General features: G+C 31.9%; 1 protein-coding gene across 1 annotated transcript in view; it reads left to right on the top strand.

Moving 5' to 3' along the window:
• Nucleotides 1-4,841, top strand: part of LOC134699034 (protocadherin Fat 4-like) — a 34,368-nt gene extending 29,527 nt beyond the window's left edge. Inside the window, exons 23-24 of the mRNA XM_063560753.1 lie at nucleotides 683-1,043; nucleotides 3,434-4,841. Coding sequence (XP_063416823.1) covers nucleotides 683-1,043; nucleotides 3,434-3,485 — 413 coding nt within the window. The 3' untranslated portion in view covers nucleotides 3,486-4,841. The remainder of the gene's footprint in view (nucleotides 1-682; nucleotides 1,044-3,433) is intronic.
• Nucleotides 4,842-20,605: the final 15,764 nt, after the last annotated feature.

Genomic DNA, 20,605 nt, shown 5'->3' with positions numbered 1-20,605 from the left:
TGCACGTGTCAGCGTGGTTTCTTATTCATTCAAAGATTGTATATTGTTGAAAACATGCACTTAGTTGTGATACCATTTGAAATTATTAGTTTGTTAAAAAATTTCCAAGATCGCGTTATGTCTGTGAAAACTCCTCTACAAGGTAGAACCTATGTGTTTACCAAAATACTGAACACATAATGTAGATGCCTACGCTGGAATTATCTTGATTTTCATCAATTTTCCAATAAAATATACTGGTCGTATTACTTTCTAATTTGGTGTGAATATTCATATATTGTACAAAGTAGTTATATCTTACAACTAGTATATTCAACAGGATTGTTTGTTTTTGTAAAATAATCAAAAATACACTGAAGTTCCGTTTGTGGGAATTGTCAATGAACAACATTATAGCGGGCCGTGATACCAAGCAATGAAATAAATCAGAAGGATAAATACAAAATCATTTGTTAAATTAAAAAAATATGGATGAATGCATTGATGATCATATTTGTATTTAACAGACTTATATTGATTATGAACAACTAACAACATATTTTTCTTTAGAATCCTGTATCCATATGCTTTGCTAGAACACATTTCAGTTTGGGAATGAAGTACAAAAATGTATTGTTTTATAAGTACTATTTTATGTTAAATGATATGACACATTAACTACACAATGTAAAATATTTTGCAGGCGATGTCCATTATCACCTTACACAGGAAGGCGTAAGCAATGCTTTGTTTGAAATTGACGATAACGGTTCAATAAAACTTAGCCAAAGTCTAACTAGTTATGCTGAAGGTTCAGTCTTAAATTTCACAGTTCATGCTGTGGATTCTGGTGGAAACCAAGATACAGCTGCAGTTTATATTATGCTTCCTGTTCCATATGAACCTACAACTTCAACACAAAATGAAATACAGTACATGACGTTCTTTTCGTATGCTCCAAATATGGCCTGGTTTGTTCCATTGATGTTCGTCGTGTCAATTACATTGTTTGTTGTTATTCACACACTATACACTTCGAAGTGTTCTTGCAAATCATCCAAACAGTAAGTAGAACTATTAAATAATCCAGCATCCTTTAAAAACTCTAAAGCGATCAAATATGTGGTATGAGCGCCAATGAGACAACTCTCCATCCAAGTCATAACTTGTAAAAATAAACCATTATATATCAAAGTACGGGTTTCAACACAGAGATTTGGCTCACACCGAACAACAAGCTATAAAGGGCATCAAAATGACTAGTGTAAAAGTTTAAGTTTAAGTATACTTTTAGTACCGATGTTCATATCACACTAAATACCTAGTATTTAAAGAAAATTGCTATCGATTCACAGACTTGGTACTAGCAATTCCCACAGAAAAGCAATATCGAAAGAATTGAATTAATAAACGGGACGAATCATAATTCAGCCTGTTCCGTTTGTAGACATCACACAACTACCTCTTAAGGTGTAATACCACCATTGATTTCCCCTATTAGTCTTTGTTAAATTTGTACTTTTCAAAAAATTGTGCAGAATTTATCTTTGTTTCAAATAAAGAAATACTTGGCATGAGTACAGTTTTATCCTGTCCAGTTCTATAGAAAAAGTTTCACATAATATTTCATTGCATATAAGAGAATAACCATCATTGGAAGTTAACCAATCAAATTTCTCCCCTTATTCTATCTGTGTACAAGGTTTACTCACCATGTAACCTCAAGAATACAAAATTTTCTATAGAAATCACAAACAAAAAATAATGGTGTTTTGAAATACCCAAGACATATGTTTATGACACAGAAATAGTTTTATTGCAATAAAATGTAGGATTAATTACCTACAATGGTAAAATTCTAGGGAATATTTTTTAGACCTACTTTCGTATGCAACTGGATGTGACGTACCATGATTTGGTGGTATTAAACCTAAAGAAGACCTTTTTGTTCAATGAACTGAATGTGACTTTTTGCCTTTGTAATACTGGTTATTTCAAGCATTTCTGTCAAGTTTTGTCATAATCAGTTTAATAGTTTGAGAAAAATCTAGTATATTGAAAGACGACATCTACAGCGATTCGAGCAAAATTTCTTCGACAAATCCAAACCAAGCTGATCAAGATATAATAGAGTGTGGACCAATAAATGATCAAATATCTATCTTACCTGCCTATAAACAGTTAAAAATGATACACAAGATGATTTTAGGAAGACAAAATACCACTAAAAACCTCTTTGTCTTCTTTATAAGGTCTCTTTGTGTCAATTTATACCTCTTATTTCCTCAAAATTTCAACTTTTCAGGCCAATAAATAAAAATAATGGGGTAACTTTCACTCATTTATGGTAGAAATGTTATAATAAATGAGTAATTGAAGCATTTTAGAAGAATGAACAATCCATATAAAAGTTTACTGTCTCCATGGAGGTTTCAATAAGTCCTTACGTAAAAATTAAATTTACGACGCGTTCCAAAGAGGGACATAAAAGGCTTCTCTTTTAGTGAATAACTTGTCGTTACAACATTAAAAATAGTTTCATCTACTTATAACTATATATTTATTTAAGTATTACCTAGGACAATTTTTTATATCAAAGCAAAATATAAGAAATAAGGAAAAAAAGCCCACCCCCTCCAAAAAAATAAATATATGCACTTAGTATGGCTTGTTCTGTCAACTGAATATTCATGGTACAGTCCTATTTCAAGACAATTTTCTCATAAAATGTGTTTTGGAGACTCAATCCACTCAGAATATTTCATTTTTTGTATTATTTCACTTAAATAGCAAGAAATTTTAACACATGAGATACCTCACAAAGCCATAGGTGCATGTACAGCTTCCCATATAAGTGTAATACCACCATTGATTTTCCCCTATTAGTCTTTGTTAAATTTGTACTTTTCAAAAAATTGTGCAGAATTTATCTTTGTTTCAAATAAAGAAATACTTGGCATGAGTAAAGTTTTATCCTGTCCAGTTCTATAGAAAAAGTTTAACATAACATTTCATTGCATATAAGAGAATAACCAATCATTGGAAGTAAACCAATCAAATTTCTCCCCTTATTCTATCTGTGTACAAGGTTTAGTCACCATGTAACCTCAAGAATACAAAATTTTCTATAGAAATCACAAACAAAAAATAATGGTGTTTTGAAATACCCAAGACATATGTTTATGACACAGAAATAGTTTTACTGCAATAAAATGTAGGATTAAATACCTACAATGGTCAAATTCAAGGGAATATTTTTTTTAGACCTACGTTCGTATGCAACCGGATGTGACGTACCATGATTTGGTGGTATAACACCTTAATGACTGTCATTGCATACTGAATTTCACGATGCAACAAAAAACAAAGAATTGTAAACAAGTTATGTATTCGAGATGAAAAATCTTAATGTTGTGTCTTATCTTGTATGTAATCTTCTTTCATTTATTTTCAGGAATAAAAATAAAAGAAAAAGAAGACCCCGAAGACGACTTGAAAGATATTAGTTTAGTCGGAGCACGTACTTTAAAAAGACTTTTTTAAAACGCTCCCATAAATGAAATATAAAACTGTTCACGATCTCATATAATTACAATCCTAGATATTAATAGCTCTGTAAGACATCTTTCGAGTTTGATGCATTTCCGTCAAAAACTCTGGTTTTAGTGAACATCAATCGTGCGTTTAGGGGCATCTTCATTTCTATTTCAATGTTGAGCGCGTGGTTTGAAAATTATAATACGATATTGCACGATTTATTCGGCAAACAAAATTTTCATAATCGATAATCAGCACTGCTGTCATTAGGGAATTGTGATGAAGTACTTTCAAAACAAAAATTATTTGTAATTTATCCTGCACAATGATGATCACTAAGACGTTTGATTAACGTTGATAGTGCAGGGATACAGGCTACCACTTCTATCTGGTAAATGACGTCACACAGGCGAGTCCTAATTGAGTTTTTTTCTGGTGACGGATGAACTCAAAAGTGGTCTATTCTTTTGGTTTATGTGTTTAATACAATAACCACAACCTTAAAAACAAATAATTTTCTTAAACATAACGCTGAATGTACCATCATGATATTCAAAACCAATGCATTGGATATAAACTGACAACGCCATGGTAATTACTATAGAGGATTGCAGGTCCCCAGAAAGGGTGTGCAGGTCCTCCTACAGTAGTAGCACTCGTCTTATTGCTCATGATATGTGATAAGGCTGACAGTATCAAAGTGATGTCACATACGAGGAAAAAGGCAAGATTGTAGTTAAGACCTTTGAAATATATCAATGGACACAAGTGTTAAAGATATGCAATAACGGTCACCCAAATAGTGATGGTGTAAACGGAAAATTCATATGCCGAAGGGCACATTTTGCCGATTGTTTGTTGAAAAATATGTCTTCCGAAAAATAAAAAAAAATCAGGGATTTTTAAGATATCTGTTTAAGAAAATCTGTTGTTAGAAGTAAAATTAGTTAGTTAGGTGAACTTTAAAAACGCAGCTTTTGCTATCGAAAATGAAATTAAACATCCCATTAATACAGTTTTAATCTGTTCAATCTCTTTAAAGAGAAAATAAATGATTTCAGCTTCCTTATTATGAACTGTCCATTTGTCTGTAGTAATATTTCGGCAGCACCTGTGTAAGGAATATATATCTCTAAGTATTACTGTAGATATTCATGTGTTAAGCAAATGAAAGGACGTCTTACATCTTGTTATATTTAAAACAATTTAGAATATTGCAATTATACTTTCATATATATAATTATGTAAATAATGTTCTGTAGAGTTGCATAGCGATATCTTGTGTCGAATATGTTTATTATCTCATGTTATACATGTATATGTGTCTGAGTGTTTCTAAATAAATTTATTTTGCTATGTAAAGTAAACATAATATTACAAAGGTTGTTTTTTTCTATAAGGATTTTCCTGAAGGAAATTTGTTGGTACCAATAAAACTATAAAACCAATGATTCTAAGCGATTACGTTGAAGTGTATACGGACTCCACGAGTTGGTTAGAATGGCATATGTCTATAGATATGTTTTGATTGTCTTCACCACAAATTTATCCTTTTTTTCTCGAATTGTGCAATGGCAGACGTGGAGCAAGACCTGCTTCTCCTTCCGTTGCACCTGAAATCCCTATTAAAACTGTGATAGCAGACGTGGAGCAAGACCTGCATGGCCTTCCGTTGCAGCTGAAATCCCTCTTGAAATCGTGTTATAGCAGACGTGGAGCAAGATCTGCATGGCCTTCCGTTGCACCTGAAATTCCTCTTAAAATTGTGTTATAGCAGACGTGGAGCAAGATCTGCATTGCCTTCCGTTGCAACTGAAATCTCTCTCGAAATAGTGTTATAGCAGACGTGGAGCAAGACCTGCATGGTCTTCCGTTGCAACAGAAATCTTTCTCAAAACTGTGTGATAGCAGCCCTTGAGGAAAACCTGCTTTGCCCTCCGTTGCACCTGAAATCCCTCTTAAAACTATGTGATAGCAGCCAATGAGCAAGACCTGCTTTGCCATCTGTTGCACATGAAATCCCACGAAAATTGATTGATAACAGACGTGGAGCAAGACATGCATGGCCTTCCGTTGCACCTGATTTAATGAAAATTAAACGAGTCAAATTAATATTAGTCAAGGTATTTGGTACCACCTTAAAAGGTCATATCAGATTTGAAGTTGAAGATGAATTTAAATATTTTCCTCTTGAAATAGGGTGATATCAGCCCTGGAGCAAGACCTGCTCTTGGCCATCTGTTACACATAAAATCCCTCTGGAAGTTGATTGATATTTGACGTGGAGCAAGACCTGCATGGCCTTCCGTTAAACCTGAAATCCCTCTTGAAATTGTGTGATAGCAGCCCTGGTGCAAGACCTGCTTGGCCTTCCGTTGCAACTGATTTAATGAAAATTAAACGAGTCAAATTGATATTAGTCAAGGTATTTGGTACCACCTTAAAAGGTCATATCAGATTTAAAGTTGAAGATGAATTTAAATACTTACTTTAAGGGTAGAGAAGTTTGATATGTTTGTACAATTGCAAGTGAAAAAAAAATCCCACCTTTGATTGTATGTACTCTTACAGCTAGTCATTAAATCTTATAGTAATGATTTTTAGAATGCAACTGCTAGGGTAGTTTTTACAGTAACTCTGACTTTGATTGTTGATTAAATTGATGTTTATAGCTGAAACAAATTTCATAGAGCACTTTGCAAACCCAGCAATATAACGTTGTTTAAATGGTTCAAATTGCTTTTTAAAGTCTTTTGCGATTACAATAGGATTTTGAAAAAATACCCTAATCATCGATTTAATACTCAAATCTGTATACATTCCTCTTAATCGTTTGTTGCTATTATCATTTACCAAACACATTATTTTATCTTTGTAATGCAATATCAATTTGTTTGCCCTCTTAGTTCATCTTCATCATTTTGGGCACATTTCAGTGACCTTTATTGGTCAGGTAATCAACAGTTTAGTTTGAAATCAACACTTCGACACTTAATATTTTGAAATCTACATTTAAAATATTGAGTAGTTAATGACCTGTTGCTTTGGTTTTAGGGTATTAATTTCTGTTTGTTGAACTTAAAATAATTTATTGTATGAAAAATTAATGAGATCAAATTCTAGTTGAAATGGTCAATGAATAAAGGCAACATTAGTATACCTCTATTTGAAATTCATAAATCTAAAGAGAAAAAACAAATTCGGGTTACAAACTTAATTTGAGGGAAACGTATCAAATATAAGAGAACTACGACTCAACACCGGCTATGGATTTTTTTAAAAGTTTGTTTCCAGTTTTTGGAGAAAAAAAAAATATGCTAAAATTGAAAGAAAACAAATGGTTTCGACTTGTCGCCCAAAAAATAGATTGATTTTCGCCGAAGGCAAACAAGGTTTGTCCAGAAAAATAAAATCCATAGCCCCCCCTCCCCCGAAAATCAAATGATTGCTGCCTAAAGATTTTGTGTAAATATATGATTGGTGCATTTGGGTGAAATTTGCTTTTTTCAAATGATTTAGTCATGTATCGAAAGCATTTAAATAGTTTTATTTATTGATTTTGATCTTGATCGGCCAAGTACCAGGATGTCCTACCACAGAGAAAGTCGAAAAAATGTAGCTCCGGTGTTTAAAGTCGGTAATATAAAAATGGACTATTATAATCCGATGCAGTGTTAATGCTAGTTTAATTGATCAGCGGAGTTTTTGTTTTTTTCAAATAAAAGATAAGATAGAACAATTTGACTTAAAGCTCAATATAAATATACTGAACAACGAAGATTTTATGCATACAGTGATGCTTTTTTTCTACCTCAGTTTATGCAAGTTAAAAAAATAAATAGTATCACAGTGAGTCAACAAAGTTAAGTCAAAATGTTGACGAATAATTAACATTAAATATTTATTCTCAGAGTTATAAATATCAATTGTTACATTTCAAATTGATGCGTGAGGAAGCATGGAAATCCTAGAACTATTTCCCTAGTTGATATTTAAAAAAATTGCCACAACAGATTCATATACATATCTTATCAAGTTCCACAATGTCAAAAATAATATCTTCATCTTTGCAGGTTGCGCTTCAAATAGTTATGTCACCATATTCTTTGTCTTTGATATTTATTCCGTTCTTTTCCATTAAATATCGACTCATTGATGACTAGATTAATTTCAAGCTATCCGGTTCATATTTCTCATTGTTCTTAGGTCGGATAAGCCTCGGTCACACCTTATCGAATAGCTCGAACGGAGCCTAACGGATAACTTTTTTTCAATCCGTTCATGTCCGTTAAACGTCCGTTCTTATCCGTTAGACGTCTTAGACGTTAAGCACAATGTTCGGTTTAGTAATGGTAACGTTAATCGACGTAATTTTCATTTATTTCAACCGACTTCTGTACACAGCGTTAAAGCTTTGCACTTTTTTGATAGATATGGCTTTTTGATGTTTGACTACTTATTTAAACAAAGTTATAGATTGTGATCATGACTGATTATACGTTTTTGACAAATAATCTTTCCATTCTCGATTTTATTCATTTCCTCATAATCTTAACTTAATGAAATAATGTTACGGTCTTTCTATCCGTACTATCAACATCCCAAATATGTGTCTTTCGAGAAGATTATAATGAAAAATATTTCTCGTTCGGGTCAATGGCAGCAACAACTACTATATGTATTTCTCTTGTTGATTGATCTATTATTTCGATTTCATCCTCAGCTTTTTGAAATTGCTCATTTTATTAAGATTAAAAAGTGATCTACAGTCCTTGAAATAGGATTATTTTTCACATTCGTCAGTTTGTCGGATGCGTGAAAATAACTGTTAGTGTACGCAATTATTGTCAAATATTCGTACTAGCAGAAACATATCTTTTACTATAGGTCCCAAAGTCGAAAGGTTCGGTATTATAGAAAACTTATCATTTATCAAAAACGCCTTTAAGATCAGCACATGGTTTACAAAACTTTGATGGAAGTCAAATTTCTTGTTGATTTACAAAAGGTATTACATTTTAGAATAACTTTTTGAAACTCTCTCCAAAAAATATATCATTAAACAGAACGTGTAAAATGTTTAAGATACAAAAATACTAAACTTTTAGTCTATGGAAAATTATATATATGTTATACGTTACATTGACGTTCCTTGCAAAAAGCGTTCAATTTGAATATGGTAACATTTTTATGGTACAAATGTAGCTCTTGCTTTAACGTCAATTAAGGACTTCAACTACACACAATAGTGGTTATTTGAACACCTATTGGATGTTATCATGAAAATATGAAGTGTAATCAAATGATAAGTTCACAAACAAAATAATTTCTCAATCTGAAGTTGCAGCTAGAGTCACTTAGTGAATAGTCGTTTCCATTAACTAATATATCAGCGCATGAAGAATCCGTGTCATTTTTATAGCCTCCATCAAAATTGTTCAGCTTTATTTTTTTTCCGTAAACGTCAACAAAAGATTCTCCATTCATCCATGTTTTTTTTCTTAGACCAATCCATGCCACATTAGCACCTACAATAAAAAAAAAACAAGATTTTATTGTACTCAATTTTAGATGGAACACGTAATTTTAATCAGTAATGTTTAAAAAAAACGTTCAGCTCATAGACAATATTTTGTCATGTGGCCATTATCAACGTTTACTTTTCATGATTAATTTTTTAAAGAGGCACTAGCTACAAGATATATTTGTTTGTTCAATCGTTAATAAAGTGATATAAAGAATTAATAATTTGCTCTTAGTAGCGGATATGGTTCAATTTTGTCTATATTAGTTCAGAAACGTTGATCATGAATTATTCACTTGCAAGTGAACAATTTGACCTCATTGAATCCGAATTTATGTCAACTTTAATTCAACCGATTGGCTTAAAATGAACAACGCCTAAATTGTGTGTTATTGGTATTAAAAAAGAGATTATCAGCATTTAAAGTGAAACAAAGGTAAATCATTAGATTAACTGTCGATCCTCAAACATCTTTCTTACACAACTTGAAACGATAATTAGCAAATACTTTAATCTAAAATATAGAATTAAACAATCGTAGAATAATCACACGAGTTTACTATTTACTAATGTATATGTTTATCTTTATTTCGTTTAAATGACCATCTAGGAGGTTAACAAGTTAGTGACATTAAATGACGTGTGGGCTAAAATACACACTAAAAGAATCTGTATTTTATCGAAAGCTAGCCCTGCAAATCGTTTATTTTAGAATATTTAGTAAGATATTTCTTCAATAAGTTAATGTAAATGTTTTTTTTCTTTTTTGTTTATTAACTATATTTTTTTATAGAAAGTACCAATTTGGACGCGTAAACTTGAGTTAAACCTGAATCTCTATATCTCTTGCTTTTTTAAGAAGACATACACGTGTATCTGCATCGATTCAATAATATTCAGAGCCACATTTTGTTTTTGACATGTTCCTAAACAATTGTCATTTTTCATTTTTTTGTAAAAGATGTTGTATGTGCATCTTGTTTACATTTCATTTAGATATAATAATTTTATATCAAAAATACAATTTATATTCTCACCTCGAACGTGATGTTGATTATTGTTTATGATTTCTTTCTTGTACAATATCTGATATTGAAAATTGAAGATGTTTTGCTTTATATTTAGATTATGAAATATATTCAGGTGTTGATATTTGACCGTATACTTTGAAAAGAAATACTGTTAAAGTTTGATATTAGGGTAAGGGTGCCACGTGTGGGGCATGATCTGCTTACTCTTTCGGGGCACCTGAGATCACCTCCAGTTTTTGGCGGGGTTCGTGTTGCTAAGTCTTTAAATTTCTTTGTTGTGTCTTTTGTACTATTATTGCTTTGTTCGTCTTTTTTTAAGCCATGACGTTGTCAGTTTATTTAAGATTTATGAGTTTGACTCACTCTGTTATCTTTCGCCCCACTTTTAATACTCTGTAAGTACAAGTTCAAAAATGGAGCTGTGTTTATCCAAATGTAAGTAAAAATGAACATACTTTTTTTAGAAATAGGTCTAGTGTGACACAAATGCCTTGAACTAGCAAATGGTCTGATTTTTCGTGCATAGTTTAGGTTATTTAATTAAAAAGTTATGTTTATCCGTCAATGATGAAATAATTATATATATCTGATATTTTAAAATTTACTTAGCACACTTTTCTTAATGACCTTTTCCAGGCCTTTTTTGACAAAATATTTAACCTCATGAATATAAAAAAGACTAAGGCATGGCAAAGTTTGCATTGAAAACTAGGTATTATTTGGGAAAAAAAACAACTAACAGATGAACATTAATTTAAAGAAATTACACATATACAAGAGCTGGATTTGAGTCGATAATAGTGTGTTTACGAGAATTTTATGCCTTTTGTTTTGACATTCATTTTGCGGTTCGTAATTTTTAGTTTCTTTGCGTCAGTTTTTCTTCCGTTGTGTTTTTCATTTAAGCATTACGAAAAAGAGCGACACGTTGTTTGTAAGTCAGAACGTGTTACGCATTAAGATGGCAATATTTTGTGTTTTTGGTTAAACGAGTATGATAATAGTCCGACGGCTGTTTTGCCAGACAAGCTGGGCCGAGGGACGTCAGAGCTCGTCCCATATCAAAAAGTTGATATTTGCCCACCCAAAATAGATGCGCCGCTTCGTCGCTTCTGGAGCCGACTGAGGGCCTTGGAATTTTATAAATCGGGCATCAATCTCTTCATTTTTCATTCATCTCTTTATTTATGTAAGTTTCACCTACCTGCCAACCTTTATTTTTCTATATTTTAACAGTTTTCAAAGTGACCCCTCCATTTCTGCATTTTGACTTTCATTTTCAAAGATAATCACGTGACCACGAAAAAACAGTGCAAATGATCATAATGTAACACCTCGTTCATGTACGATGCAATTACCTAAATGTCCGAGAGCTTCCGATTGTTATCGTGGTCGGAACTAAATGCTTATTACCGATCTCCTCTAAAGGAGGTGAAAAACGTGGTTGCTTCTAGATGTTAGATATCGATCTCCTATAAGGAGGTAAACAAATATAAATATTTGCATATTTGAGTCTCGAGGCCACGAACTCTCTTGTAACTTGACGTCCATATTTGAAAGTGAAAGTCAAAATGCAGAAATGGAGGGGTCACTTAGAAAACTGTTAAAATATATAAAAAAAAAAGATTAGCAGGTTAGTTAAACTTACATAAATGAAGAGATAAATGAAAAATGAAGAGATTGATGCCCGAAAATTCCAAGGCCCCCAGTCGGCTCCAGAAGCGACTAAGCTGCGCATCTATTTTGGGTGGGCAAATATCCACTCTTTGATATGGGACGAGCTCTGACGTCCCACGGTCCCAGCTTGTCTGGCAAAACAGCCGTCGAACGTCAGAGTAATCTCGGACTAGTATGATAATAGAAATAATAAAACTCACATCTTATGTAACTATGTACAAAGTCCATTTTCAATTTTGTAGTTATGCTGATAAGATCTCCGCCATCCTGTTTACATAGTGCTCTTGCTTCTGTCCAACTTACCACGGGGCCATCAAATAATTTTAGACAGGTTCGTGTAGTATACTCAAAATCATAGCCTTCTTTATTACAGTCTAAAAAGGGGATAAATGAATATAAGATATAAAGAAGAAATTATTTCAGAAAGATTAATTTGTTTTTTTAGAAAAAATATAATTATAGATTAAGGAATACCATAAGTATGTACCTCTCCTTCAACTCATCTTTTCTAAAGAATGTCTGCTGAGTAATTTCTAATATCTGGTAAACAACAGCCTAAACAGAACTCCAAAAATGAAAATTCGTCTCATTTTTGTCTTGCGCGGACAGCTTTCCGTTTGAAAATTTAAACCTCGTCTCTTTGTCTTTATAGGGGTAACAAACACAATTAAGAAAGGAAATGGTGAATGTGTCAAAGCGACAACAACCCGACAATAGAGCAGACAATAGCCGAAGGCCAGTAATGGGTCTTCAATGTAGCGAAAAACTCCCGCACCCGTAGGCGTTCTTTAGCTAGCCCCTTAAAAATACGAAATTTGAAATATGAAGTATATACTTCAATTTGTTATTTCAGAATCAATTGTACGTCATGACTCATCATTATTTAGAAAATTGTAATATGCAGTGGCATGCATTCGATCGTAGTCTTTAGTTTTTTTCTTTTTTCTTCTGTACTTTTAGTTGTCTGTTTGTCATTTTTTTTAGCCATGGTGTTGTCAGTTTATATTTTGATCTGTGAGTTTGACTGTCCCACTAGTATCTTTCGTCTCTCTTTTTCAATTTATGGATACTACATCTCAAAATTAAGACACGATCATATGATTAGAATGGATGACAATTTAGGAAAGCAGCGTACTCGAAAGTACATGGTAATTCCTCATAGAACTTTACAACAAGTATTCCATTAAAACATAAGATAAACTCAGATACTCGGGAATAGCAACACCATGTCAATTATTAATAATAGTATTGTTAAAAAAGATTTTTTTTAAAATCAATAGCAAGATCTGAATTTTGAATATGTTACTTTGGTGAAATCATGGACAAGACACATTCATCTTGTTAATTTTCAAACATAAACAATGATATTATAAAGTGTTGTATATCATTTTAAAGCTTTTAAACTCTTCTTTCAGATTATTGCAATTTTGTATATGTAACAGACCATTTTCATTAAATAAAACTCAATAAAACCTTTATTTTGCAATATGATTTCCTTGTCCCGCGTTACACTTTTAGTTTTGTGAAATTCTGAATACCGTAAAAAAAATATTTTTTTTTACCAAACGATATAAAAGTTTGCCTAGAACAAGTAATGTATAAGTGGGCGATGACGTAATGTCGATTTTTCTCTTTCGAAAAGACAAATATATAAGAAAAAGGGATCAAGATGATACAAATTATGTGTCCCATGCACGAAAGGTTTCCGTAATTTTTTTTAAATTGTCCCAAAAAGGGAATTCCAGAGCAATCCCCATGTCGAAAGTAAATAATTCTTGTACTAGTATTTTGTACAAAGATCACACTTTCGCCTCATGCAATAATCAGGAAATTTAAAAAAAAAATCTTTTTATTCTAGTTGATTAGTAATGTCCGACATTTTGTCCCCTTTAAACCAAATTAAACGTAGGGTTACGTTTTCTGTCTTTTCATGATGTTTATTTAATACAGTGCCATTCATTATTTAAAAAAAAATATAATGGATAAAAGTACAAAAATTATCTCTATTTTGATATTAAATTCCCATAAATTAAATCTAATATACAAGATTTCAGATTAAACTAAAATGTCCGATACAATGTCCCTACATAGGATTTTGACGTTATTTAATAAAATACGCTTCTAACGTTCCGTCTAATTGTCATGATTGCGGTTTTCACCGACGATTTGGAATACGGCTATTTTATTTTGTTGCTTAATAAGAAAACTTTAAAATTAATGTTTTATTTTGAAGCTCTACCGATTCACAAAGAAGAGGTGGGGAGAGAGACTTCCTCGCGGAACTGAAGTGTTTTCCGGACTATAATAGTCGGATCCGCTATAATACATATTAATAGAAAAAAAACCAGCTACAATAATTGTTCCCGCTAATTCCCTTGCATATATTTGTGCAGAACTGCCATGTTAGATATGCCGTAGTCCTTTTGCCTTGACATTCTTGAGTGCAAGAATGAATGCATTTGCAGTGCATAGATTATCCATAAAAAATTCGATGGCCCTTATAATCAAAATGTATATAATTAAATGGTTTCAATTCAAGTTACTTTTTTATTTTTAATTTCTTAATAAAACTAAAGCTTAACATCTCTTATCTGAGAAAAAAAATCCTTTCTTAGGGAAAAAAAATGATCCTTTAAAATTTATTGTAAAAAGCCATCTGAACACCATGCATTCCAACGTTTTTATTTTGTCTTACGTCTTTGAGTGTGTAACGTTAGGTGACACCAGTATCGTGCGACGTTTCAGTATATATTAACAATCTATGACTGCAATAAATGAAGCTGGATTGTTTTACATGGGCAGTGTACTCCAAAGAAAAATACAACGATTAAATAAAGTAATAATGATTTGTACATTTACATGCGCTGCAATTCAATGCCTACACTTGTAAATAGTATTATTTATTTGAATTTTAAAGTTTTTTATGCCAGAAAATCGCTTCAAAGTAATGTGTAGTGGCAAAATGTTGGTCGCTATCCAATATATCCTCATTGACAGTGGCAGTTCATCCCTTTGTCAGCGACGGCTTCCATTACAGGACCTCTATTTTTTTTCTATTTTAAAATGTGTTCTCGTCATGAACAGGCATAAAGTATTTACCAGTGCTAAGCAATCAATCGATATCAAGTGATTTTTTTTTAATTTATCTGAACTTACAACTGTTATAAAATGAAACATAGGTTCAGATGGGAATGTGTTGGAAATACACGAAAGCATGCTTTACTTTAAGTCGTGTGACGATTTTTTTATTTTCAATCATGTCCTGTGGCGTTTTTCACCATTGTTTGTCAAGTTGATTAAAAAAAGAAAACATCCATCAGCGCAAAACTTGAAAGGAAGTGATAGACAAAGGCAACAGTAGTATACTGCTGATGGAAAATTCATATATCGATAGAAAAAAAAATCCGGATTATAAACTAAAACTGAGGGAAACGTATCAAATATAAGAGAACTACGACACACCCTTTAAATTTAATACACAAAGAAACGAACTATAATATAACAATGGCCATTTTCATAAAGAACGCGTCGTTTTAGAAAAGAACATCGTCATATGAAAAGTGTGTAAGCATAATATAATTAAACGCTTTATGACCTTGTAACTTTTTTTTTATGTTAAAATAAGATAAGTTAGGGTTTACATGAAATATTTATAAGTTAGAGACCAACATTTGTTCAAACCTCATATATCAATTTAAAAGATGCAAAAAAGAATATTCTCAATAGATAACGAAAACGGAAAGAATCGCATGATAAGGAGCTAGATCAAGCACATTGACACATGTGGAGCAGGATCTGCTAACCCTTCTAAAGCACATAAGATCACCCCTAATTTTCGGTGGGGTTCGTGCTGCTTAGTCTTCTGTCCTATTATTTGTCTGTTTTTGTTGTTTTTTTATTTGTAGCAATGGCGTTGTCAGCTTATTTTAAATCTATGAGTTTGAATGTACCTCTGGAATCTTTCGTCCCTCTTTTCTTTGACAAGTTAAGCGACCCTTGTAATGCACGCATCAACCGCCATGCGATTCAATATCATACTCTATCAAAATTACAAGATCGGTATATATCCAAATTTTTATCAAAAGTACCAGGATTCTAATTAAGTACGCCAGACGTGCGTTTCGTCTAAATAAGACTCATAAGTGACGCCCATGTCAAAATATATATAAAGCCTAAGACGTACAAAGTTGAAGACCATTGAGGATCCAAAATTCCAAAAAGTTTCGACAAGTCCAGATGACTAATTTGTCACATACAAAGATCTGGGAAAAAATTTGATAGTTTAATTAGTCGAAAAAAAAATAAATATCGGTCAACTCATTGATAATTGGAACAACAGTGCTTATGATCACTTACTCTTGATGTTTGCGGCAGGCACTCATATAAGACGTCATGTCGACTAAGTTTTGTGTTGTTTTAGTTAACTAATTTTTTTTTATACTCAATGTATATTCTATCTATTTCTGATTTAGATATTTCTAAATTGATCTCTGTAATGTGACTAATTTTGAAAGCCACGTGAATCCCTCAATATTTGTAAAATCTTCTGGATTTTAAAATTGAAAAAACTATTTTTACTTTTAGTTTTCTGCATTGTACCCAACAAATTTATCACAATTCTATAAATTACCTGCTTCCAATCCTTTACTGAATAAATCTACACCACTCACAATCGAACCAATGATGTTGGTCCTCATTATCTCGGAATGTAGCATACATTCCTTCTCTGTAGAGTCCCATCCAAGTCTACTACACGATTCAAATTGTGAGCAAACGCAAGCACACTCATCTAATGACAATACTTTTACTTTCAAAAAGAAGAAATGTTTTAACGTGCATGTTGGCATCATTCTCTTATATCGAATAAAACACGAATTCGTCAAACAAACATATAAAAGAGTAAACACATTTAATTGGAAAAGACGCATCTTATGCTTGTTTTTCCTCTGCTCACAAGACAATAGTGTATTACACTTAACGGTAATACATTATAACATCTACGCCTTCGAAATGCATAGAAGTCTGTCTAAGCAGGCAATAAATATTTTAATTTTGTTTTGTCGGATCGAACCGTCTTGCATGTATCTATAATGCTTACAAATTTTGTTTTAAAAAACGGACAAAATATAGTAATTAATATTTCAAACTAATTTAGAACTGATTTAAAGTGATAATATAATCGAGGATGATTTAGTGCGTTCAGTATGCATGCATTGATAAAATGAATGAAGCGAGGTTCCTTCATTCCCGACAGCGACCGAGCATCAAAGCAATACAAGAATGAAGATTTTAAAATATATATTAGCCAAGCGAATGGTTAAATGATCAAAGTAAAGTCATTCACAATTTCTAAGTCATTTAGTGGCATTAAGTCGTTTTCGTTGAATGAATAAAACAATAACTTTATATTGTGTTAACTTGTATGGACAACCCTCTGATTTATTGCAATTAGAATGTAGGACAAATCTGAATCATATTTTTAACTGGTAATTAAGCGGTGTGTGATTAATAATCTCCACGTGGAAGTTGAATTGGTTAAACTCTCATAGTAATTACTGTTAAAACCGTTCCACTAGATAATTAAGTCTTTGGTGTTTGTTTTTTTTACATAACAACAAGATTATTTTTAGAATATATAGTTATCAAAGGTACCAGGAGTATAATTAAGTAAGCCAGACAATTGGCGAGTTAATTTTAACTAAAATACTGTAAATACACACATTCTCCATTTTAAGCAAAACTTCCGGAACTCTTCCCATCTTTAGACGTTCAATATGAGATTCCTCAGTAATAGTCAGAGCTTTTAAAAAATAAATTACAAAATTTTGATCATATATTTTTAAAATATAATTAAGAATATTTTAGGCAACATCATTGTGATATTACTTAATTTATTTCACTTGGCGGCGTCTTACCGATTCGCCTTTTAAAGACCAGTCCATCTATAGATAGGAGTTTTGGGATAAACTCATATAACAAAGTGTCCAGTTTATAATTGTCCAATATTAGATTTAGATATCCAGTTCTTTTGTATATCCGTTCGATAACATTGATTGGCGATTAAAAATCAATAATAATTATAACCTTATCGAATAAATCTCCTTTTTCAAAATTAAAACATAAGCTCCGTCCGATCGTGTTAAAAAACATTGGTAATACCAATAATCCTATCCTAATCGACATCAATTTCACGCACAACATTGATTCCGATGAGACAAACAACGCAACACATTTTTTGTAACAAGAATATTTCTATGTCGTTGATAAAAGATTGTCAACACTTTTAACACAAATTGTATTATTGCTTTTAATCTCAGTGTTTTAAAAAGTATTTGTTACATTTGCGAAGCCAGTGTTCAGATGATCTAAATAAAAAACAGCCTTCACACTTTTATTATCCGAAAAAAATGCAAATAAACAGAAACAGCTTTAAATACTTATTATAAACAAAACAAATTTAATTGTTTTACGTCATATATGTACATATTTTTGACGTCGGCATGTGAATAACATGATTTCATGTTTATGTTGGCTGTTTATTTAACGAAACGTTCATTCAACACTTTTACTACCCAAAATGATGTATAATCAATAAAGTTTAAACAGAAATGAAAAAAAAAGGATTCACAAACACAATAATTTCTCAATCTGAAGTTATTGTCATTCAAGGAATATTCCTTTTTATTTATTAATATATTCACGCAAGATGAGTCCGTGTGGTTTTTATAGTTCCCATCAAAATTGTTCGGCTTTACTTTTCATTCATCCATGTTTTATTCCTTAGACCAATCCATGCCAAATCAGCACCTAAGATCAAAACGAAATTTGGTTGTATCATACATGTTATACATAACTATTGATAATCCAATTTGAATGTAACATATAAAAAAGAAGATGTGGTATGATTGCCAATGAGACAACTATCCACAAAAGACCAAAATGACACAAACATTAACAATTATAGTTCACCGTACGGCCTTCAACAATGAGCAAAGCCCATACCGCATATAGTCAGCTATAAAAGGCCCACATAAGACAATGTAAAACAATTCTAGCGAGAAAACAAACGGCTTGATTTATGTAAAAAAAAAAATTAACGTTCAGCTCATAGACATAATTTTGTCATGTGACCGTCATCAATGTCTTTCTTTCATGACTTATTCCTTAAAATGCATTTAGAAATGAATTACATCAAAATGTATGGCTTTAGATTTAAGTTTCGGTTTATTCGACATAACACCAACAATGTGGTTCATACCTTATTTTTGGTACACATTTTGTTTACATTTAAGTACCAGTCCACCTAATAATCATGCAGAGGGTGATTTATCTCAAATCATAAATCAATGAAATTTTTGTTTAAAATGATACAAAACAACAAACATTTGAGTATTTGATCACTGCATACTTTATTTTATACTTTGTTGTCGAGCTAAACAAGTTCCATAGCAACACATATTTTACAGCTGAAAATAGTAGGAATTTGAAAGTAATTGACTCATGTATACATCACTAAAAAAAAGTATGAAATGGAATTATAATATTCATGTAGTAAAGGATATCTACACTTGAGCAAGTGGATTTTAAGATTTGGCATCAACAGTAACATTCAAATATTTCTAACACCTTGGTTACCAAGCATGTTTTTCCTTAGCAACCACTTCCTAGAAAATTTGAAAAACATACATAAATGTACTACAAAAATTTCAATATTATCCTTAATGATAAAACAAGTTTATTATTATGTATAAACAGCTTAGAAACAATATATTTACCCCACAAAAATTCACCAGGTGCACATACATAAATTTCTCCAGAAATTAGCGTGGAAAATTTTATATTTTTTCAAAATGCACATTTTAGGTCATTTTTTTAATTTATTTTTTTTTGACTTGAAAAGAGTTTTTTCTATTTAAAATTGACAGAATTCTATCAAATGGCCTCTTTTTACAAATTTACAGATCATTTAAAGCTATTTATAGGTTTATGGCGTAGTTGGAATAAATTTTGATGATTTTTACCTATAGGGTATTTGGATATATCGGTACCTAAGGGGGGCCCGCTGACTGACCCAAGAGGGGGCCCACTCCAGTCATGCTTCAATGATTCCCTATATATACAAACAAATTTTCCCCTTGAAAAGGGGGCCCGGCCCCCCCCCCCCCCCCTGGATCCGCCTATGTATTAGAAATTGTGGGCCATCTTGAGCACACTTAGTGCCAAAGTTAATGTTATATCCTTACATTTTTTAATATAAATGAGAGCCTTTGGATCTAAGCTAACGTTCTTTTGTTTTCTAGTCACCACTGTCTTAATGAAAGGATGGGTTAAAGTGCCTGTACAAAATAAGGGGCCTGTAATCCAGTGGTTATCATCTGTTATTAATATCAGTCGTAAGGGTATTTTCAATATATATTCAGACCATAAAGCCTTTAAAAATACAGGTGATGACATTTTACTTACATACAAGTTGATTAATTATAACCTTTGGTACAATTATTCACCTCAAATTAAATCAGCCATGTTTCAAAGAAGTCCAACAATATTAATTCTAGAAGGCCCATTTTAAGGCCTCTGTTATCAACAGATATAAGTATAAAAATGCACAAGTATTTCAAATGAGGATTTTTTTATCTACATGTAATAAAAAATGCTTCCCTACAGAATACAGAAAATAGAAATGGCATTTGTCACCTGATTAAAAACTTTGCTTTTTTTTTTTAAATCATATCACATACTTTGAGGTAACCGCTTCCATACACACATATAATGCAGTTGTGCCCAATGAACACAAGCAAAATTCTCAAAAATAGAAGTTTTCCATAATTTTGTTCCAAATAACTTCCACTTAATGATT

The sequence above is a fragment of the Mytilus trossulus genome, chromosome 1 (assembly GCF_036588685.1).
Source record: "Mytilus trossulus isolate FHL-02 chromosome 1, PNRI_Mtr1.1.1.hap1, whole genome shotgun sequence".
Classification (NCBI taxonomy): Eukaryota; Metazoa; Mollusca; class Bivalvia; order Mytilida; family Mytilidae; genus Mytilus; species Mytilus trossulus.
The sequence above is the reverse complement of the archived record's forward strand: the minus strand, read 5'-3'. Positions and strand labels throughout refer to the sequence as shown.